At 41.8% G+C, this 24,945-nt stretch overlaps 1 protein-coding gene across 2 annotated transcripts in view; it reads left to right on the plus strand.

The window, feature by feature from the left end:
• ptprr (protein tyrosine phosphatase receptor type R) overlaps positions 1-24,945 on the plus strand; it is an 82,145-nt gene that overhangs the window by 43,593 nt on the left and 13,607 nt on the right. The window contains exons 4-12 of one of the 2 annotated variants that reach the window (XM_077235292.1): positions 8,995-9,344; positions 11,917-12,106; positions 13,778-13,862; positions 21,454-21,533; positions 21,770-21,907; positions 21,993-22,103; positions 22,190-22,347; positions 22,525-22,638; positions 24,147-24,754. In XM_077235292.1, the coding sequence (XP_077091407.1) occupies positions 8,995-9,344; positions 11,917-12,106; positions 13,778-13,862; positions 21,454-21,533; positions 21,770-21,907; positions 21,993-22,103; positions 22,190-22,347; positions 22,525-22,638; positions 24,147-24,159 (1,239 nt within the window). In that variant the 3' untranslated portion in view covers positions 24,160-24,754. Of the gene's footprint in view, positions 1-8,994; positions 9,345-11,916; positions 12,107-13,777; positions 13,863-21,453; positions 21,534-21,769; positions 21,908-21,992; positions 22,104-22,189; positions 22,348-22,524; positions 22,639-24,146; positions 24,755-24,945 lie in introns of those variants that run through there. The other variant, XM_077235291.1, reaches the window with a different exon arrangement.

The following is a 24,945-nucleotide window of genomic DNA, read 5'->3' on the forward strand; positions in this document are numbered from 1 at the left end:
ATCCGTCCCTGCAACAGCACCTATTCTGCCCCGATCTGGGCCGTAATCAAACTAAACGGCAAGTGGCAACCCACCATTGACTACAGGAAACTGAATCAACAGGTGCCACTATCATGATGGCCCATGACCCAGCTGGAGCAAGAAATACCCAGAATCAGAGGTGCCACAATCTTCTCTACACTTGATGTGGCCTCTGGATTCTGGACCATACCTGTGCACCCAGAAGACCAGCACAAGCTAGCTTTCACTTTCGGCAACAGACAATTCACTTTCACCAGGTGTCTGTTCGGCTATGCCAAATCACCTGCTGAGTTCAACATCTTCCTGAACAAAGCATGCCCAGATGCCAGAATGAGAGGTAACCTCATCTACGTAGACAATGTTCTAATGAAGAGCAAAACAGTGGCTGAAAACTTAAAACAGGGTTCGTACAAGGTGCTTAAAGTGCTTGAAGTACTTGAATTTGACTTTTTGAAATTTAAGTCCTGGAAAACCCTTGAAAACAGCCATATTTTTGAAGAGGTACTTGAAAAGTGCTTGAATTATTAAAAATAGGGATGCACCGATACCGAGCTCATGTAAAATGCTCCGATACCAACAACCGATAGGCCTCCCAGGCAGCGTGTGTATAGTAACACACAGCTGTGGTGCGCGCGCTGATCAGAGGAAACCGCGCAGTGGATTGAACGCGCAGCGGCACAGACGCGCGAGCTGGTCGAGCGCATTCCTTTAAACAGAAGGAAGGAAATTCAAGTTTTGAAGGAAATCAGTGGAAGGTTTGCAGTTCAGTCGGACGTCAATGGCAAAGACAATAAAACGAGGCATGTAGCTTTTTATTAACGTTAACTGACGAGAGAGAGAGAGAGAGAGAGAGAGAGCAGTTCTGTTGAATGCTCTTGATTGCTCTTGATTGCTGATCGTTCCCTCAGCACCTATTATTTGGATGAAAACTAAATCATATATGTAAGTAAAGTAAAACATGAACTGTTACCTGATTTATGTATAACGAGTGATTCCCTACATTATTACTGGACGTTTGCAGTCAAGAAGTTCCATGCACGCAAACATAAGCTCGCGCCCCGCAAACCGGCGTCTCCGCGCGCGAATACTGAACGTCTTGCGCTTGTACGGACGAATTCACACAAAATTATGTAAAAACGCCCATCTTGGCGAGTATCCTAGTAAACAAAGTCAGTTATATCTCAAGTGAAGTAGCCATGTTCAAATGCGTCCGTGCGTTCGGTCTTAAAGGGGCAGCAGTTTAACAAACCCACTGCTCTTTAAATGTTAATTAAACAATGGACAACTAAATTACTCACTGCTCTTGACTAAATAGGCTACCCTTTTCAACTTTACAAAAAGATCCATCTATATTTAATTTATCCAGTAATGAATATGCAATTTTTTCACATTTTATTACTTTATTCAAATTTCTGTACCTGTTAGATCTACCCGAAAAACTCTAAAAACACTGTTTATTTCATTTGTAGCCTTTCTTTGTTCTATCGTATTTATTTGTAAGTTGATTATTCGTTCTTATATTGTTGCTGACTGCTTACCTTTAATAATGTTTTAAATTCGCATTAATTAGGCAGGAAGTTTTTGTTGAAGTATCACAATTGGAATAAATAATTGATATTTCACTGACCCAATCCTCAGCACTGACCCTTCTGGATCTGCTCTAGTCTAAATATGTGCTGTGCTATTCAATGAAAGATACAATATGATAGAGCAATAGAATGGTAACTGAAGCTCATACAATGTATTTTAGCAGGCTTAATTAAGCATGAAAATAATTGAAAGAAATATATGTTTGATGAACAAAAGAAGCCAACTAATATGATTTATATTCTCTTGGTTTATCTACTAATACAATTACAATTACAAATGCAGTGAAAATTCAGGGATCGTTTACGGTATCGGTATCTCGTTCTGCAAAAAGTGGTATCGGTACGTCCCTAATTCAAAATATTGTGGTGTTTTTTTGTTGAAAAAATAAAATTTTAACGCTAAATCAACACTGCAGCCCGTCTGAGATATAGAGCTATTTCTCATGATATTAATATATAAAGCATGATATTAAGTAGATAATACAACTTTCATTCTTCAGGTCAATCATATATATTTGAATATATAATGGAAACAAATTCAGTTTCAATATCCTTTCAATGGTTAAGGGGATTTTCCATGCCTGACAGCGCTGGTCAATGGATTGACCTCTATGAAGTGAAACATCAGATACCATGTTTAATTTGAGTAAAATAATAAAGATATTGTTTGATAAGTGCCGATTGAAGTCCTTGAAATCCAAAAAAGTAGTGCTTGAAAAGTCCTTGAAAGTCCTGGAATTTCATTTCACAGAGTCTGTACGAACCCTGTTAAAAGAGATAGACTATGTTTTGAACCAATTGTCGACTGCCGACGCCAAGATCGCTCTCCACAAAGGACAGTGGTGTCGAACCAAGGTCAACTACGTAGGCCTACTGATTGGGTCACAGGGCATCGAACCGCAGTCCAACCGCATTCAAGCCATCCAAAACATCAAACCACCCACCAACATCTCAGAACTGCGAAGTTTTCTAGGGGTGTGTAATTACTCACGGCAGTTCATCGAAAGCTGCTCAGACATTGCAAAACCTCTTACAGCCGTTCTAAAAAAAGACTGCCCATTTGTCTGGACTGAAGTTCAAGACAATGCCATGAATGAGCTGAAACATCACCTGTGCACAGCTCAATGTCTTGCTTACCCTGATCCACAAAGAGAGTTCTACTTAGAAGCTGGATTCTCCAGCCACTGTCTCAGCGCTGGCCTATACCAACGCCACGATCAAGACAAAAGAGTAGTGACGTATGCCAGCAAGACACTCCTGCCACCAGAGACTAAATTCTCAGATTGTGAAAAAGCTCTGCTCTGCACCGTATGGGCCATCCAAAGATTTTCCAACTACATTGGAGCCCAGAAGGTTATCGTAGAGACTTGCCACCAGCCTGTCATGTTCCTCAACAGCCAACGTATCAGGGATGGCGTGGTCACCAATTCACGCATTGCCACGTGGATAATGGCACTCCAGGGGCGCAATGTCGAGGCACGTTAGGCACAGAATCACAAATTTGCGCTAGGCAGCCTGCCAAAACTGCTCTGATAACACACCAGCTGCGACGGTGGATGTAGAAGAACCCCAACAGCAACAACTGACCTGTCACAGGTACTTTGAAGAGAATGCATGCCAAGGTATGCCCACAGCCTACGTCGATGGATGTTCCTTCAACCACGAGGGCACTCGCCAACCAGGTGCGGGCGTGCTATGGGTAATTGACCAGCCTTGCCCTCCACAACACTTCAAGTTGGGCCTGCAGTCATCACAATATGCTGAGGTAGCAGCCATTCTCATAACGCTGCAAATCGCATCGACACATAACATCAGAGAACTCCTTATCTGCACAGACTCTAACTATGCCAGACTCAGTTTCACATGCCACCTTCCAGGGTGGAAACAAAATGGCTTAAAGACTTCAAATAACAAGCCTGTCACACACCAAAAACTGTTCCAGGCATGCGATGACATCACAAGCACATAACATGATTGTCTACTGGAAAAAGGTGAAAGGACACTCAAGGCAACCGGGCCTTGACAAAGACTTGAATGAATCTCTGGTCACCCCCAACCCACCCACCCACCTTAAACGTTGCAGTGATAACCCGTAGCAAACGAACCTTTCCTGCAACAGTGCCAACCTCACAGCCTCTAACGCTAGCTCCACAAATGTCAAACAACGACATAGCGGACATGCAGGCCTCTGACACATCAATACAGACTATTCTGAACCACCTCTCAGACCTCTCCAACCACCCTATCGCACCGCCTGAACTCAAAGGTAACCCGTGCCTCAGACGTCTACATGACATCAAACACATGATGCGTGTGACACACAACATTCTGTGGTATGCACCTGATGACATCACTGTGCCAAGGCTTGTGGTGCCACAGTGCCTAAGGGGGGTCATGCTGATGTATGCCCACGACGCACCATGTGCCGGACACCACGGTACCAGGGCCACTTATGAGACTCTGAAGCAAGTGGCATACTGGCCCTGCATGCAGAAAGATGTTGCAGAATATGTCAGAGAATGCCTGGTTTGCTGCCTGTTTCAACCAGCAAACCCAAACCACAGAGCTCCACTGTAACGCAGAGGAGTCACATTTCCATGGTCAGACCTCCAAATCGACTGAGTAGGACCTCTGCCCAGGTCAACGAGGGGTAACAAGTACTTCCTCACGGTCGTGTGCCAGTTCACAAAGTGGGTAGAGTGTCTTCCAGCACCCAACGACACTGCCCAGACCACGGCATACCTCCTGATGAACCACATCTTCTCCAGGTTTAAACTGCCACTGAGAGTCAATTCAGACAGAGGTACTGACTTCACAGCTGAGATTATGCAGCAGATCTGGAAACTCCTGGGAGTTCAAGTTCAACTACACGTCAGCCATCATCCGATCTCATCTGGCCAAGTGGAACGTTCGAACCGGACCGTGGTCAGTATGCTGAAAAAGTATGTGTCTGCCAACCAGAAAGACTGGGATGTGAAACTCCCGCTGGTGTTAATGGCCATCAAAGCCACCCCGCAGGACTCAACTTACGTGTCTCCCTTCGAACTAATGACTGGTGGCAAATGACACTGCCACTGCATCTGCTGTATCAGCCAGGAGACTCCAACTTAGTGACAGCCTGAATCACTCACCAGTACCTCGACGAGCTACACCAGCACCTGAGAGCAACCTTTGCCTTCGCCAAACAACAGCTTCAAAAGAGTGTCGAAGGCCAGAAAGCATACTATGACCGGAAAGCGTCACACCAGGAACTGGACGTAGGCGACAGGGTCTGGTATTATAGCTTCACACAACCATCCCACACAGCCTCCCATCGGCTGTCAAAGAAATTCCTGCCCCACTGGACAGGACCTCATGAGATCGTTGACAAACTCTCCCCGGTGGCGCACTGAATCCAACTAAGCCGGGGACAGAAAGATCTAGTTTTCAAATGGGTCCACCGCAATCAAATAAAAAGACATATGGCTGCGGGCAGGGAAAGGCGGGGAGGGGCCAATGCAAACTAACCTGACTACCGTCCTAGGAGCGAAAAGACTGTCCTGTCCAACCAAGGACAACCCTCGCTGACTTACTGCCTCTCTCTCTCTCCCTTTCTCTCCCCCTTTACCCTTTTTGCTTTCACTAGGATGCTGCTGTGGTTCGCCATCCTGTGCCTTCAGTCAACCAGAGGGCAACCACAATCGGATATCATCTCACCAGGTCCGGCATCAGGCATTGTCCTGAGGGAACAACCGGGACTCCTGATCACCAACTGCCAGACCCACACCCAGAAAGTATATGTTTGACTAGACCCCCGCAACGTTTACAGGGCACATTACCCCAGCGCAATAGCCCAATACAGCTGGGCCGGTGCCCGATGGACCGAGGACTCCCTCACTCACGCTGAGGCCGATGTCAGGCACATGCTCAACCAACTTGAGAAAATGACTGTCACACAAGCGGAGCTAATTGCACACAACCGCCACTCCAAACGGTTCCTTGGAGCTTTGCTCGGAGCCGCCACTGCCGTCGGAACTCTGTTTAACATTGGTATGTCTAGTGTCAACTCAGTGAACCTAGCCACCGTGAGATGGCATGTGGCCGAAATTCGGACAGAGATTCCACAGATAAAAGAGCAACTCAACACACAAAGTGCCTCCCTTCAGACCATCGGCAAGACTTTGAGGGGAACTGTGGTGGTTCTCAACACTCACAGCGTCCTGCTGAACCAGACCGTGAACTCCATGAAACAGCTGTTTACGGTCTTCCAGAATGACTTTGCTCAAACTCAGCTGGTCACAGCCCTGATGACGGACATGCTGCGGGAGGTGAGCTCTTCCATTGACAGCCTAGCCATGGGTAGGATTCCACCGTACCTGATACCCTTAAGCCTTGTCCAAATGATGCTGGCTTCTGCCGTCACCACGCCAACTGACCCTCTACAAATACACCTCGCCTACTCTCTGGGCAGCGCCATCCCACTCTACATCGACCCCGACCAAAGGGAAGTGGGTTTTCTCCTGAACCTACCCATCATAGAGTCAAGCCGAGTCTACAGACTCAAGGACATTGTCAATGTTGGGTTTTGGAAAGATAACACCCACATCAAGATCCGCACTCCCGATGTAGTGGCCTATCACGACAGTGACCCACAGCTGTACCTGGCTCCGAACCTTCACATGTGCACGTTGACTATAGACATTCATTATCTCTGCCCTAGCAAACCCTTCCTCAGAGACAACACTGATGGAATCTGCGGGTTGCAACCCATGGCCAACGACACCCGGTGCCCTGCCGAAGCCAAGTCTCGCACTCAAGTCACAGAGACACAAGCAGAAATTGTAGGTGACAGGTGGCTCGTTAACACTCCTGTGCGCACGGCTACCCTCACCTACAACCAGCACGACACTGCCACCCGTGTCACCCTGCTCGACCAGACCATGTGGATTCAGGTACCAAAAGGTGCCATCCTCCACCTAGATGATTGAGCTTTGTACCATCTTCCAAGCAACGAGTACGAATCAGAACTGGAAATCCCCTCCTTTTTCAAGAACCGTAACTTCACCCTGGATTCAGAACTGAAATTGGGGATTGAAGAAGGGGGGTCCCAGCTAATTGACATAGCCCCCATCGATACCGCCCTCCAAGCGCTGTCTCGACTGCCCCTCCTGACTACCTCACCTGTTGTCCAAGCCTGGACCGCAGCTGACACCGCGCTGTGTATCTCTATGGTAGTCAGCCACATCCTGTCTCTAGGCTTGGCCTTCATCCTGTACAGGAGGCTCAACGAGATGCGAACATCGACAGCCAAGCTCACGAAAGCCGTGTCTGGAAGTTTCAGACGGAACCCCGGAAAGAGGGGATCACGCCAGAGACCGCTTTGAATCTCATTGAGCTGAGCCCTCAGCCTAAATAACCACTTGCTACAAGACCCTCATGATTCACCTGCCATCCGCCATTGTGATGATTGTCGTCCGACGATGTCTCCACAGAGACGTCATCTGACGAAAAGGGGGACTGTAGGGTATGAGCGCAGAATCATGAAGTCATTATTTCTTAACACAATAAACACATGTTAACAAGGGTTTCTAAAGCCCAACCTATGACTCCCCAAGTCTAAATCTTCCCTTAGCGCCAGCCAGTCTGGAGGGTAGATTAGTTTGTGACACCTTTACAGCGTAATGAGTCCCCACACAGATCCTCACGCGATCCTGATTTGTTCGCGAGCCAACATCAAAGAAGACCGTTGTCTCCCCCCCCCCCACCCCACCCCCAGCGAGGGAGGATTGCCAGATGCGCAAATGGACAACACACACACACACACACACACATATATGCATCTCTAACATTAAAACACAGAAATGAGTGATTATGAAATGTAAACATGATGAATTCCTGTATGTTTGAAGTTTATACTGTACCGAGTCTCTCTAGGACTGTTAGTTATGTAGTTGAAGCTAGCTGATAAAAGTTTAAGAGTATATATATATATCCTTGTATGCGTAACAAACACAGACTGAGTGGTATCAAACGAAATCTCCTGACTTGCTCGAGCTAAATATATTTAAGAAGTTACTGAAAAATTATTCCACTATTTTTTTCCCATCTTTGTAAGTGAAAGACCTAATTGCTCATCCTCATAAAACACACAAATGAGGTCATCACACTAAGACAAAGGGAAGATCTGGCGCCAAAGTCTGTGAGGTGCTATTGGTCTGTGCTCCCAAAGAAGGGGCGTTAAGTTTCACTTTAAAAGATGCGACATGGCTCTTCTTCACTCTCTTCTTCGTGCCACTCTTCCTGTGTATGTCCTGCGACCTAGACGTCTTATTTTATCTTTGGTTTTATTGTACGTTTAACTCAGTCTTTTATTTGATGCTCAGTTCTTGTCGGCAGACCGAACGCAGCATTTTACGTTTTTGATAGAAGTCCTATATCCTCTGGGTGAAAGGACTCCTCCACACCATACCTTTAAGACTTTCGAATTTCCCGCGAGCAAAACACGCTCTCGAAACACTGAAAGGACGCTTCTAGCTCACAAACTATGAGGACATCCACACCTACACACGCCGGCTTGTCCAGTGACATAAAGGTCCCGTGCAAGTATAATTCAATCCAGATTCAAGCGCGTTAAAGTGTGTAATTTTTTGTTGGTTCTTAAGGTTCAACTGTGGTAACAATCTTTGTTTTTCTGTCTTCTACTTTTCTTTCATACTGTTTTTGCTTTTATTATTCGATATATTCATTGTTAAATGTAGTTGTATTTTCTAGTTCATTTTTATTAAACTCATTATACACTCGATTGTCTCTGTTTGTTGGCCACGGAACAAAGCCTCTTTAATGTATGATCTAAAGCTGCGAGCTGATACTGTTAAAGTTAACTAATTTGATTAGTAATCTGATACTAAGGATAAACCTTTTTGAGAATTGATAACGAATATCAAACATGCAGTTCGGTGGACGAACTGACTAGTTGGGATAACAGTTACAGTTAACTCTAAGGTATTCTGAAAATTAATATAGCCCGTCTGCAGGTGAGTTATATACTTAATTAATTACAATTCGTTGTGTTAATTAACTATATATATCTGAAGCAGACGTGTGAGCTATATAATCCCTATTTGGCTGATTTTTATGTATGATGATCTAGTTCAGACCCGTATTCAATCACTGTCCTAAATTAATAATTATTTAATACTTATTCCCCAAACCTGAGCTAAATTCCTTACAATGCGATAGTATATGTTGTATTGAATTTTGTTTAAAAAAATCATTATTACAGTTATAATCAATAACGGGAATGACAAAATCATTTACTTTCTTTAGTGTTTTTTTTTTTTTGGGTGAGATTTAACCTATAACTATCTGCAAGTGAATTTTATAAAGTAATATTTTCTTCCCTCAGGTGCTTTACCGAATAAAGGAGAAGGAATTCTTGGATCAGCAGCTTAAAGACCCATCCTCATCCACCCGGGACGTCCAGCTGGCACCCATCCCTGTTCATGGTGCTCAGCCACCTTTGACTCTCAAGAACAGCATGGTCCAGGCCAACCAGATGTCCAAACCCAGTGCCACCCATTTTACCAGCAGTACAAGCACCCCGTCCTGTAACGTCAACATCAGTCAAACTCTTTCCAGCGTGACGACGTCAGAGCCGCAGTGCCCACCCAGCCACTCTGTGGCTGAACTCAAACCCAGTGTGTCCTCCACACATTCACCCTTTAGGATGAAGCCTGTTGGAGGCCTGCAGGAGCGGTAAGACTTATTTTGTGCATGAAAGTGCATTAATAAAACCAAAAGTTATAATGTTTACCCTCATATTTCAAACCCACATGCTGTTGTTTTTCTGTAAACACATAAAGGAGAATTTTAGAAGAATTTGAGGGAAAAGAAATTATAATTACAATTATTTTATAGCTCATTTTTCTTTTGTAGAGTTCTATGTTTCTATTGTTTTACTAAATATAAAAGTTCAATGGCAACAATGTCTAATTACAAATGGCATACAAATAAAGCATTTAGTCTTTTAGACAGTAAATTAATAGTGCAATGGGTATTATTTATGTGATGTGCCCCGGGGCACCATGGTCTTGACATCTGGACTTTTTCTAAGACTACATTCACACTGCAGGCAAAAGTGGCCCAAATCTGATTGTTCTTTTGTGCATGTGGGGCAGTTCAGGACTGCAATTAGTTTTCACAAATCTGATAGTGGCCACATTCAAAAGATAATGTGAACAGCCAAAAAAAAAAAAAAACATCTGAGAAATAAATCAGAATTGAGCATTAAGGCTTGCAATTTGATCTTCACACATAGTCATTAGAGTATTCTTAAAGTACTTAGAGTATTGAAATGAGTATTCCAATGAGTATTCCAAAGATACTCGGATGGTCTACTTTTTCCGGTTAGGATCCAAAGTGCAGATCCGTGCACACTCTAAAGGCTAATATTGCCCACAACCCATTGCGCGTTGGCCGTTGGACGGGGATTCGACTAGAATTACAAACACAAATAAAAAGTGATAAAACAACAAATATTGCGGATGTGTTAAATTAAACTGAATGTAGAGGATTTTAACTATGACAAGATGATTAACAGGGCAGTTTAAATATTGATAGGATGCACATAACTAAGTGATATATATACTCTTCTGCTACACACTCAACACTTTTGTTTTCTTCACAAAAACAGTACATACGTTTAGGGCATAGTATAAGTAGGCGAATTGGGACGCAGCATGAGGCTATAAATCTGCAACGACATAAAGGTTTGTGTGTGTTATTGTCTTCCCACACTGACCACACAACATTCGATAGGATGCACATAACTAAGCGATATATATACTCTTCTGCTACACACTCAACACTTTTGTTTTCTTTTTGTTTACAAAAACAGTACATACGTTTAGGGCATAGTATAAGTAGGCGAATTGGGACGCAGCATGAGGCTATAAATCTGCAACGACATAAAAGTTTGTGTGTGTTATTGTCTCCCCACACTGACCGCACAACATTCGAAAGGATGCACATAACTACGCGATATATATACTCTTCTGCTACACACTCAACACTTTTGTTTTCTTCACAAAAACAGTACATACGTTTAGGGCATGGTATAAGTAGGCGAATTGGTACGCAGCATGAGGCTATAATTCTGCAACGACATAAAAGTTTGTGTGTGTTATTGTCTCCCCACACTGACCACACAACATCAATTTGGTCACAGCGCCACCTATTGATCAAAAGTAATAAGGACATTACAATTACAATAGGTCACATTCAAGTATTTATAGGTATTTATTCAGCTATATTCAACCATGTATCAACATTTAACTAAAACACATGAAATTAAAACTGTCCTTGTGAAAACCCAGTCTCTTGAAATATTAATAATTTTTAATATTAAATATTAATTATAATGAGTACACTGTTGAACTACAATGTTGTGAGATGATGCTTTAGTTAATCATTATCCATGTTATATACGTTTTAGTGCATTGTTACGGAGTACACAACATGACAATGAGACATGCTAACTCACACCTAACTTAGTTCAGATGAATTCCTGTAGATGTAAGGTGTAACATGTTTAAGTTGTGTATATGTCTGATTAATTTCAAATGTATATGAGTGAGTGAGTTAACCTGCAACTGTAAAGCACTTCATTTTACGGCTGTTCAGCTCTCGCAGCTCGAGCAACTAAGTACCCAACATTATGACTTGTTTCTAAGAAACTATCATATTCTTTCTAGATTGTTCTTTCTTTATCGTAAAAAAAAATAAAACAACCAAACAAACAACGGACTTTTAATGCTGTGCAATGTCTGAGGTGTTATTTTTCTTGTCGTATTTTTGCCAACAGTATGTTTTAATTAAAACCATTTAATTGTCATAATAATGAACATTTTAAATCTTGTCTTTATTATCGTTGACAAAATAAAACCTTTCTTACAAACATTTTTTTGTTAATAATGTTAATAAAGGGTTAAACTTTATAATTAGAAAGCAACGGGAATCAACATCTAAGATAAGTGAACACTATTTCACTCCATATCTCTATGCATTAATTCTCATATCACATATCTCTCTGCTATTAATTCCTAAATGAGCAATCATGTCAAGTTTTAAACTAAGTGTCATGTTTAACAGTCTTGCAGTAGTTAAAATCAGCGTGATATCTATCATGGCTCTTTGGAGTAGCAGTCTATGTCTCCTATCTATGTTTATCCATATGTGCGGATATATGGTATAAGACCAAATTATATATGTTCTAAGACCAAATCAAATTTCCCCTCAAATATTACTGTTATTTTTTTGTCTCTCGCAGACGAGGATCTAATGTCTCTTTGGTGCTGGATATGAGTGCTTTGGGATCAGTGGAGCCTATAAGTTGTGGGGTCGTGACTCCACGAGAGCGTGTGACTCAGGAATACCTGCAGTCTGCCGGTCGAATCCTCTCACGGCAACAGCTTCGTGACATCACATTGAACACCCAGAGACTGCATGCGGAATTTGTCGTAAGTGACACACCAGTGCACCACTAATAAATACTTTTAGCATTAATGTGGTTCAACATGACTTTTATGTGTCATGGGAATTACACACAGTTGAGGTTCAGTTAAGGTTGTCACGGGGTTGCTCCACAAAAGATTACGACAAGGAAAACAGCGTACAAGTAATGTTATTTACTTTAATAAAACAAAGGTATAAATCCAAGAAGGTATAATGTTACAGTGCGTCCTATACACAAACAACACCAGACAAACAACTGAGGTGATGGTAGCGGGAGAAACCAAGTTGGCGATGATGGTGGAAGGAGCCAGGAGCAGGAGTAGCCAGGTGGTGATCCAGAGCACAGCCAGGATGAAAGCCCACAGCGAAGCCAACGCAGGGAGGAGCCATGGTGGAGACTTGGCTGACAACTCCTGGGGGATGACTAATGGAGATGAAGCTGATGGTAGTGTAGCCCAAGTCGCAGACTGGACCGGGTGACACAGAGTGCCTGAGGAGTAAGGCAGAGCCTGTGGGACCGAGGACCAAGGCGGAGGCGGAACCAGATGGAGCCGAAGGGGTAGAGAGACTTAGTGGACAATTTGTAAGTCAATGCCGTAGGCAGGGTGACATCTGACCAATCGGAGCAGGAGGAATGAGGGAGCCCAGTGGAGCCATAAGGACTATGATATCTGGTGGAGCAGAGGGAGGGATTTGCCAAAGTGGAGCCAACAGGTTGACGAACCGAAAAGAGTGACGGGATCAGCAGCTAGAGGCGGATTCAGGGGATACACTTGCCTGGGCGACACTGGAGACCAGAAGACCCAAGGCAGATCCACACAATTGAGTGGTGTTAGAAGAGAAGTCAAGGGGCTGAAGGAAACCAGTGGAGGTGGGGCTGACTGACTGGCTGAATCATGAAGTGGAGGTGGGAAAGGGAGGCTGGGTGCGATCAGTGACAATGACACAGAATTATCTGGATCAGTTCATCATCAAGCCCACTCCAAAAGTGCATCTTTATGGTCTACTCGTCCCAACTAACCTGATGGCACAGTTCCAGTAAATCACCCATAAAATCCTCCAGTAGCCGTCCTCCTTGAAATAAGGATTGGAGTTGATCCTCTGGGTGGAAGGTGTCTGCTGGATAATCAATCTCCTTTTTTTTCGTCTTTTTTTTGTCAGGTGTTCTGTCACGTAGTAGTTCTCAAAGGATGATAATGAGGAATATCGAGTTCAAATAAAAGTGATAACTTATAGGTTACTAGTGATAACCTAATAAAACGAAACAAAGGCAATAATCCAAGAAGGTGTAACGGAACATTGTGTCCTAAACACAAACAACACCAGACAAACAACTGAAAGAACTGAGGGGCTTAAATAGACAAAATAACAAACTCAATACGAACAGGTGGGTGACAAACTGGTAACCAAGGTGACAAACTAGTGGTGGGAAACAGAGAACAAATGAAAACTAACTAGATATCTAAAGCAGGCAAAATAGGAATTGAATACAATATAAATGAAACCAAAACTGAGCATGACTGTGACAGATGTAGGATTTAATGGATGCTTTATGTTATATCTGAATGTAATATGCTGAAATCTATTTTAAGGCTGTACACTCTGAAAGTGCTTAGGTAATGGTGTTTACCATTTCCATTGTACTCAGCTGAGTGTATAACTTTTTTTATCCACAGGAAATTCCCATGAACTTTGTGGATCAGAAAGAACTGGATATCCCAAATCATGGATCAAAAAATAGATACAAGACCATTTTGCCAAGTTAGTATCTGAATTTCTACATTTTGCTATTATTTGAGTTGAGTTATGCCATAGTGTTGCCACTATACCAAAATTTCAGTAGTTGATAACAATACCAAGTACTACATTTACATGCAATGAAATAAAGCGGTCAATAATTGGATTGATGGCTCAATCTGACTGAAAAGCCTTCTCGCAAACTCATTGATCGATACAACCAAGTTCGATCAGATTGAAATTTCGATCCAATTGAAATGGGTTGTGTAGTTATGCATGTATCTTAAAGGCCCACTGAGGTAGTAGAGGTGTGAATAAATTCCAGTCATTTCATTATTAACCAACGTACAGTTGGAAAACGGAATAAAACTCGAGCAACTGATGTTTATCAGTGATTGTACACGTGAGCTAGCCTAGAAATCTAGACGCACCCTAGCGGCAGCAAAAATTATTTTGCAGCAAGTGTAGTCTAGCATCTCTCCGTTGACTTTCGAGCTGGACAAACCAAAAACTGGTCAGGCCAATCAGATCGTGTATAGAGTCGGCGGGCGGGCTTAACATAATGACGACAGAGTTGCGACGGTTCACTGCTACTTGAAAACAAAGAATGGCTGCTGCTGCTGGCGGACAGCGGTCTTTCGATTTGGCCGCGACTCTGGAGGATTTGAAGTTAAACTTTTAACAGCAGCGGCAACGAGCACTCAGCAGCTTGATTTAAAAAACAACACAGCAACTGAGGTTCTGTTCATGATAGACGCACATGCAAATGTAAATGCGTATGTGAATCAGATTGTAAAGTTTAGGGTAAATACTGTTGAAACAGAACCCTCTAAATCTGAAATCAGACTGAATTTATTTTAATCAAGGTCTCTTTTATTTTCAGGTACAACAATCAAAGGGGATACAATTGACCGTTCGCAAAGACCCGCCCCCTTTAGTTACTGTTGCTATGTCCGACAAGCTACGCTGCTCTCACGACACACTGTTCTCACGCAGTGATAAATACCTCGTGGAGCAGAGAGGACAGTGACAAAACGCTGACAGATAGGACAGACCAGGTTACTTTTGATATGAAACAATGTCTCAACTTAAAAATTTAGTAATTTTTTAAAGAAATTTAAACAATAAATACCGTTTTGTGGCTCTGACAGATCGCTGTAGCGCCTCGTTTAAAGCTGCTCGTGAACCGATCATCTCTTCCTTCTAGTTAATTTATAGCATAAAATAAACATGAATAAACATAAGAAGTAATGTTATCTTAACCGCGGAAAGACGTCAGTACACTTTGTTTTTTCAAGTTCAAATCCTCCAACGTTAATCTACTAACTCTACTGACTGCTTTGTCGGACAAAAATGGTGGATTCGGCGGATGGCGGATTATGATTGGTCAGATCGCCTGTCAATCAAACTCCCTGCGAAGGGTCAATTGGGGGTCAACTCCCTGCGAAGGGTCAACACATGAAATAGTCAAATCTAGTCCCTGTCCATACAAACAAACCACCCAACTCCCCAGTGCCCCCCACCCACAAGTACTGGACCCCCAGCAAAATTCCATACATCCCGGCAGATTCATACATATATAGTTAAAATAATCTAAGTAAATAAAAGAAAGAGACAACATCAATAAATAATAACAAACGCACAACCAAACGACGAGAGAGAAAAAATAAATAAATAAATAAATAAAAATGCACACACAATGTGCACGCACAGTTATGCACATACAATTGGGTTACATAGATATATTAGTAGCTGGCATGTCTTCTACAAAGGAAATAAATGGCTGCCAAATGACATACAATTTTCTAGTGGACCCTCGTGCAGTGTATCTAATTTTTTCTAAGTGAACATAACTCATGACCTCACTAATCCATTGGCCATATGTTGGGGGGAAAGCATCTTTCCATTTAAACAGGATAAGCCTCCTAGCCAACAAAGAGCAGAAGGCCAACATGCTCAATTGACACCCAGAAAAGCTGGCATCCACTGGAGCCACGCCAAACAGTGAAATCAGAGGAGATGGGTGTATTGTTCTTCCACATATTCCAGAGAATGCCTCAAAGATGGACTGCCAAAAATTGTGTAGCTTAGGGCACAGCCAAAACATGTGCAGCAGTGTGGCAGTAGCCTGCCTACACCGATCACACGTAGGGTCATTACCCGTCTTAATCTTAGACAATCTATCCTTGGTCCAATGGAGACGGTGCACTATTTTAAACTGAACCACAGAGTGTCTGAGGCATATAGAGGAAGTGTAGATTCGCTGTATAATTTTTTGCCATATTTCTTCTGGAATTGTTTCATCTAGGTCTGTTTCCCATTTGATTCTAAGGCTATCGAGACTATTCATGTTATGTGTATTAAGCAATGTGTAAATTCTGCCTATTACTTGTTTTATGTTAACTTTACATTTTAAAATTGTTTCAAGCAGAGTTTCAGAAGAACTCAACAGGAAACAGTCAGAATTAGAAGCCACAAAACCTCTGAGCTGTAATTACCTGAAGAAATGTGATTTCTGAAGACCATATTTCTGTTGCAATTGTATAAAAGTGGCAAACCTATTATGTAGAGGTCAGATAATGTACCTATTCCATTTCTTGCCCAAACATTAAAAGCTTCATCCATTATTGATGGGACAAACATATGATTCTTTATCAATGGTGTAACAAGTGAGAGATCAGTGAGGTTAAAGGTCCTTCTAAACTGGTTCCAGATTTTAATTGAATGGATAACAACTGGATTAGTGGTGAAGGCTGAGATAGGCTGTTTGAAAGGTAATTTGGAACATAATAAAGCTGCCGGGGCAGTAGATCCAATAGATGCCCTCTCTAACACCATCCATTCAGTACTATTGACATCCGTGTAGTCATTTCTCCACCAATACAGCAGTGTTCTTATATTAGCAGCCCAATGGTAATACATAAAATTTGGAAGTGCCATACCTCCCATTGCACAGGGCCTCTGTAATATATTTTTATTAATCCTGGCCTGCCTTTTATCCCATATAAAGGATGAAATCTGACTGTTTAATTTGGAAAAAAGGTTTTTGTTAGATAGATAGGAAGACATTGAAATAAATATAAAAATTTTGGGAGAATATTCATCTTAATTGTATTGATCCTCCCTCCTATGGAGAGAGGCAGAGGGTCCCAGCGCTCCAGGTCTTGTTTAAGGTTACTTAAGGAATGATAATTATCAAGGGAATGATAATTAGCCTTAAAAAGATCCTTGTGGTTACGTGTGACCCATATACCTAAATATTAAATTTTTTTGGGACTAAATTTAAAGGGATTGACCCAAAGTATGATCTGTCTACAGAAGAGATAGGCATAAGTGCACTTTTCTGAAAGTTAACTTTATAACCAGATATTCTTCCGAACTTTGTGAGTAGAATCGATAATCAGGAAGACTTGAGAGGTCAGATATAAATAATAACATGTCATCCGCATAAAGTGACACTTTATGCTCTGAACCAGCCTGTATCCCTTTAATGGTGAGGCACTGCTTCAGGGCTAATGCTAGTGGTTCAAGTGCAACGGCAAACAAAAGTGGTGAAAAAGGACACCCCTGCCTCGTACCCCGCCTCAGCTCAAAGTAGGAGGATATGTTATTATTGGTGCGTACCGCAGCCACTGGGAGAGTGTATAGGAGTCTGATCCTGGAGGTTAATTTAGGGCCGAAATTAAACGCTTCTAATGTCTTGAAAAGATAGTCCCAATCCACCTTATCAAACGCTTTTTCAGCGTCGAGTGAAAGCATCACCTCGATATTCCCAAGATCGGGCGGAGTAGAACAATAAAGGATATTAAGTAGACGCCTGTTATTGAAAAATGAATGAGTAAAAAAAAACGATTTTTTTATAAATCCTGTCTGGTCAGACAAAATAATAGAGGGGATAATGTTTTCAAGACGACCCGCCAAAATCTTGGCAAGAATCTTTGCATCTGTATTCAGCAATGAAATAGGGTGGTATGAACTGCAATTAAGGGGATTTTTATCTTTTTTAAGTAATAAAGAGAAGACTGCTTGACGCATGGTTGGGGTCAAAGAATTGGTGACTAAAGATTCTTCAAATACTAACATTAACAAAGGAGATAACTGGTCAGAAAACTTTTTGAAAAATTCGGTTGAGAAGCCATCTGGCCCTGGAGATTTGCCACTTTGCATGGGACCAATTGCTGACACTACCTCCTTAACTGAGAAGACCCTTTCCAGTTCAGCCGAAAACTCTACACCTACAGAAGGCATTTTCAGGGATTTAAAAAAGTAATCTAGGAGAGCAGGGTTGGTGGGCCCATCTGAAGTATATAATAACTGGTAGAATTTCTTGAAACAAAAATTGATTCTCATTGTCAGTGCATTTTAAACCACATTCATCGTTAATTTCAGAAATGGTTTGATTAGCAGTTCTTTGGCACAGCTGGTGAGCAAGTGCACGGCCGGGCTTTTCCCCATGTTCATGATGACCATGTCTTGATTTGGAAATAAGGTATTCAGCATGTCGGGTGGACAGGAGATCAAACTCTGTCTGTAATGACAAGCGCTTCTTAACTACATCTGCTAATGGGGACTGGCCATGCAGCCTGTCTAACTCTAATATCTCATCTGCTAATTTTTTAATACGCTCAGTGTAAGCCCTTTTTTTATTTGCACAGTATGAAATAATTTGACCCCTTAGATATGCCTTTAGCGACTCCCAAACAGTAGATGGCGACATCCCTGGGGTTTGATTGATGTCGAGAAACACTTTAATTTCAGACGATATGAACTTAGTGAAGTCATCTTCTGACAGAAGCAGAGGGTTAAACCGCCATGAACGAAATGTAGATTGTGTATTAGGAATGTACATTTTCATGATTAAGGGACCATGATCCGAGATGACATTAGCCCCGTAATGACATTCTTTTGTGAGATGCAGAATTCTTTTATCCTGGAAAAAGTAATCAATACGTGAATACGTCTTATGCACCGGGGAAAAGTAATAGTACGCCCTAGAGGTGGGGTTACGAAACAGCCACACATCCGCTGTGCCATAGGTCTTCAGGAAGAGCTGAATAGAGTAAGCTGAGTTTAAAAGAGGAGAAAGTACACAGTTAATGTCACCGCCAAGTATAAGATGATGTGACGACAAGTCTGGTAAGTGAGAAAAATTGGTGAAGAATGTAGAGTCATCCCAGTTCGGGGCATAAACACAGGCTAAAATAACTGGGAGCGAGTATAATTTCCCTACCACAATGACATATCGTCCTGTAGAGTCAGTTTGCACATGACATGGCGTGAACTGTACATTTTTGCTTATCATAATAGCAACAACCCTAGCCTTTGAGCAGAAATTGGATTGAAACACCTGGCCAGCCCATCCCCTGACCAGGCGAGAACTATCATAAGAACGTATATGGGTCTCTTGTAATAATGCAATATCAGCACTGAGCGGTTTTAGGTGTGAGAATACTTTTTTAAATTTCACTGGATGATTTAGTGATTTAACATTCCAACTTATGAAGTTAACAGGGCAACCATCATAACCTCTTGTATTATTTATATTGGCCATATTGTGTATACAGAGAGACAAGCACCATGAATGAAACCCAAAGACACAAAAACCCCAAAAACAAACAAATAAAAATAAAATAAAGTCTGACAGAGTAGTATCAGTTCGTAGATAGGTCCAGTAGTTACCCACCCCCCTATCACCCATATGAACAAGGTGATTACAACAACCCTCAGAAAAAAATATCCACACATTTAGTGTTTGTGGTTGGGAACCATGAGCTAAGCACTTTGGCTCCCGTCTTGCCTCCAACAAAAAGAAAATAAGGATTAGTAAAGTGTAGAGTAATACAATTGAATTCTAGGCATAATGCACAGTAAACTTAAGTTATAATTCTCGGGAGAGAATATATTAATCATGCTGAGTATCAAGACTATACAGCATTGACTTCCTTAACTTTGTATCAAGTGTAATGACTCTTACAAATAACCATCTATCGCTGACCCAATTAACCCATAATAATAATAATCAGGAACTGAAACTGCATTGCTTTCATTTTAACTCGGGATATCCTTTAAGCAAAAACAGCAAACCAATAGTAATAACAGAAGGCTGAACATGAAATAGTATGTCAGCCTATATGCACACAGTTCTGGCTGGTCATCCTGACCAATAAGAAAGTGAAACAGTTATAGTATAAAGAAAAAGTAAACATTTGTACCTGATGTCAACTGGCACAATGATATACACATGTTCACCATACCCGTAGGTCGATAGAGGTATTATGTTCAGTTGAGATGATCAGTCTCACGTACATTCTGCGGCCTCCGTGGATGTGAGAATATTTTTCTTGACATAGGTCATAGCTTTGTCCGGGTCAGTGAACTCCCTGTCCTCCCCTCTATACGTGACCCGAAAACACGCTGGAAACAGAATCCCGTACCGGACTCCCTGTCGGTCGCGAATCAGCTTCCTCACCTCTTTGATTGCAGCCCGAGCTTTAGCCACAGTTTCCGTGTAGTCCGGTAAGATGATAATTGGTTCCCCGTTGAAACGGAGAGGACCATGAGTGCGGGCGCGTCGCAGTATCTGGACACAATCTTGGTACTAATGAAACTTAGCAACGATGGTGCAAGGTTTTCCGCCTGGCTTCTTTGGCTCCGGTGCGAGCGGTCGATCAACGGCTTTTTATCCAACCCTAGCACCTCAGTTAGCAACTTTGATACAGAGGTTGTAGTACTGGAATCGGGAGTTTGAGGTACTCTAATGATTCTTATGTTACATCTCCTCATCCGTCCTTCCATATCCTCACATTTCGTTTTCAGTTCAGCCATTTCTGCCTTCATCTCACTCACAGTTTTTTGTAAAGTAGCCACTTCATCTGACCATGCTGATAGCCCCCTGATAGCCCCAAAAACTGATAGTTTTTGGATTGCCTTTTGGATTTGACCTTTGCCTGGACTAGTTTGTGAGTACGGATTACCCTTTAAATAAAACTGCAATTGGATCTCTGTTTCCTGTGTGTGCATCGTGACAGAAAACAAGAACAGGAAAAAACAGGCTACCAGAAGTGGTGTGACAATATACAAGGACTCCGTAACAAACACTAAACAGCCAGGGTATATATAACACAGAACTAACAATGATAATGGGGAACAGCTGAGTGCAATGATGATGGGGAACAGCGGAGTGCAATGATGCCGTGATGGGTACAGACAAGGATTGTGGGGAATGCAGTTCATAAAGTGGATGACACCGTGGGGAAGGAGGACATCTAGTGGGCACCTGGGGAACACAAACCCAACACTGTGACAGTTTTCTCTAGTCAGATAGCACTATACATTATGGATGTTGAAGTTACCCTATCTATTTGGAAAATGGGAAGACTACAGCTTTTTTTCTCTGTTTTCTCTAGTCAGATAGCACTGATTTCAAATTTGTTTCTACTGCATAGGCAGCCAAGTTTTATTGAAAGTCCATTTACCCCTTTAATTATATCATATGTTTGCTTTATAAATGGTGTTTGCTTTATAAAAAGTCTTGTGCACTAATGGGCCACTGTAGTATACGGGTGAATCAATTATAATGCAACAGAAATTTCACAAAATTTAAATTTCATTTCAGATCCACATTCCAGGGTTATTCTGAAGACTAAGAACTCGAACGACCCGCTCGGCAGTTACATTAACGCCAACTACATACGAGTAAGTTTTCAGTGACACTCACAATTTTTTCAATAGCCTATGCCAAAGAGCCTCTTCTTGCGGTAACTTCACTAAAATCTACTACCATCAGAAATTGTAAAGTGAAATATTATAAACAAGATAGTTTAATTTGATGGCAAAGTATCGAAGAGTCTTGTGGCTCTGATGGTGCTTCATACTTAGTTCACCTCCATTATGTCATTATATCTGTTTAAGTTCAGCACTTTTTTATCCAGGGCTATCTTGGAGATGAGAGGGCCTTCATTGCCACTCAGGGTCCAATGATCAACACGGTGAATGACTTCTGGCAAATGGCCTGGCAAGAGGACTGCCCTGTCATTGTCATGATTACTAAATTGAAAGAGAAAAATGAAGTAATTTCAATTCAAAAGATTTATAATGCTCTTAGTATGACTAAATAGACTGTGGATGTGCTAAGAGTTTGTTTCACCGTTTCAGAAATGTGTTCTGTACTGGCCTGAGAAGAGGGGGATCTATGGGAAAGTGGAGGTCTTTGTTAATAATGTTAAGGAATGTGACCACTATATAATCCGCTCCCTTATACTAAAGGTATTTGCATTGTAAGTAAAAGTAATAATCCAAAAGAAATGCTATTGTCAGATACTCTAATGGATCATATATTTTTATTCCCTCAGCATGGAGGCCAGAGTCGTAAAGTGCAGCACTACTGGTATACCTCATGGCCGGACCATAAGACCCCAGAGAGCGTTGGACCCCTGCTGCAGTTAGTTAATGATGTTGAGCAGGACAGAAGGGGCTTTACATCCTGTGGGCCGATTATTGTACACTGCAGGTACAGGAGCGTATCAGCTAAACATTAAAAATTGTCTACCGATTGATGTGATATAATATCAATAATGTGTTATTGTGGAAAACTACTATTATACTACTATGATAAAACTACTATAATCCAGTGCTTGGTAAAAAAAAGTGCTTGAAAACCATTTAACTTACCTCTGAATTTTTGCAGTGCTGGAATTGGTCGGACAGGGTGTTTCATGGCTACAACAATTGGTTGTCGTCAGTTGGAGCTGGAGGGAGTTGTGGATGTGCTGGGAATTGTGTGCCAACTTAGGACAGACAGGTACAACTGTTTCACTGTTTTGCAATTAAAATTTGCAACTGTTTCACTTTTTAGCAATTGAAATGTTAATGTATTTGGTCTTGGCATACTAGATCTCTTAGGCTGCTGAATCTACTGCTGATAGATACACAGACACACTGCTGTGAGCATGTGAGATATGCTGCTGCTGCATAAGTAGACATACATAAATCCCGCAGCAGATCTAGGCAGGTGGAGCTGGAGGAGGTGAAGGTTTAGAGAGAAAGCTTACAGGCTGGTATGTTGGTTACACATTAAACTGTATCTTCCTTTTAACTCCACATAAACTGTCACAGGATGGAAAGACTAAGAGCATTACTCAACACATCCAATATTACTATAAATGCAGTATAATAAATGGTAAGAGCAAGAATTTCCAGTATTTTCACTTGGAATAGAGGGAAAACTGTGTCTTAGTCTTTTCAGATTATGCTGATTACATTACACAGGAATTTTTCAATATCAACATTAACATATTCCAACTGTTTGGGGAAAAACATAGGATCCAGTCACGAATGCAAATTAACAGTTCATTGTAAATATGGATAATAAGCAAGGCAGGGTGGTCAGATGTAGTCATGCAGAGATAGCAGTAGACCTTGGCAGCGAGGAGACTGCAATGATGTCAGTCAATATCCTGAAATAGCAAGGCAGCCAGTAATCCACACTTGAACAGGAAGCAAAACATAGGAACAGAAGACTCGAGAGAATACTGACGGAACAGAATAGCAAGACATGAGCACAAGAACAATCTGACAAGGAACACAGCAAACACAAGACTAGATATGGGTGACAATAACGAGCTGCAAGTACGGTTAAGGCGGGTGTACATGGTGCGATTTTTGCTGTTTTACGAGCTCGCAGATGATTTTTTTCACTCGGGAGAAATCGCGTAGAAATCGGCGATGCTCGCAGCGTGAGAGGAATTACGATCTGAGCCGAGCACTTAACGAACACCTCCCGACCTCCTGATAATTTCTAAATGTTTAAAAAATTCGGGGAGTCTGCCTGATTTTCACAGTCAGGTCAAGTCAAGTCACCTTCATTTATATAGTGCTTTTAACAATACAGATTGTTACGAATAGTGATGGACATTCCGGCTCTTTTTCGTGAGCCGGCTCGTTTGACTAAGCACATTGAAAAGAGCTGGCTCTTTTATCTCACAAACGGCTCTTTTAAAAAAAAATTTTTAACTATGATTTTGACTAAGATTGTAACGGAGTCACCAGATCAGCACGCTCCGCCCTCTCATTCACTCTCCCCGGACTTCTGATTCACCGCAGCTGCACATCATCAATCACCCTCACTATAAAGAGACACTTCCCCTTCACTTCCTTGTCTAGTCTCATCCTTACGTTACCACACAGACTCTCAACAATCCTTACCTGAATACTTACCACAAAGATCCCGTTCCTGTTCTTCTCCGACCGTCATCTCCTGCTGCTTCTTCATCCGCCATCTGTGGTCTGCATGCTGTCGTCTGTATCCAGCCCACATCTGTAACTGAGATATCAAGTTAACGATTGAGCTAAGTTCCACATCCAGTTCTGATCATTCACATACCTACTCACCGATCATCGCTGCAGTTCACATCCGTGCCTCTGTTCAATAAACACTGTTTACATTACTACTCACCTGTCTGCTTCTCTCTATAACCGTGACAATGATAGGTGTGAAAACAATTCTAATTAAATTATGAAACGATATCATACTCACAATGTCTCTCAATTTATTTAAAAATGCATTGATTTGTTATAAAAAAAGAATACTATTAAACATTTGCATTTCAATTTCAACTTTTTAATGTATAGAAACAACATTCTGAACAACATAATAGAAACCATATTAAAGAAAAATAAATAACTGAAAGAATAAAAGTGGTCCCTCTTTTTCTGTTTCCTTTATTGCCATGTTATAACCAGCATGAACTATAACACTAGTTATGTTATGTATAACTAACTAGTTGAGTGCACAGTTTGCATATGCTGGTCTAGGTTGTGCGTAGAACCGGCTTTATTTGAGATTTTGTTTTGGCAAAATTGTACACTGTGTACACTGTGCTTTAACATTGTCTACATCATTAAAATGATTCCAAATGATGCTGTGCTTCCGACTCATTTTCCTGCTTTTGTTTTCACAGCTTTTTTTCCTCTCCTCCGAGTTTCGACTACTTGTCTGACTGTGTGTGTGTCTGTGTGAGTTGGCTCGGCCCTCCCTCATGCAGTAGAATTGGTTGACACCGCGTGTATGATTGACAAGAACAGAATGTGAGGCTGATCAGACAGATGA

This window comes from Siphateles boraxobius, unplaced genomic scaffold (genome assembly GCF_051911475.1).
Source record: "Siphateles boraxobius isolate OS27281-9 unplaced genomic scaffold, OSU_SipBor_1 19, whole genome shotgun sequence".
NCBI classification, from domain to species: domain Eukaryota; kingdom Metazoa; phylum Chordata; class Actinopteri; order Cypriniformes; family Leuciscidae; genus Siphateles; species Siphateles boraxobius.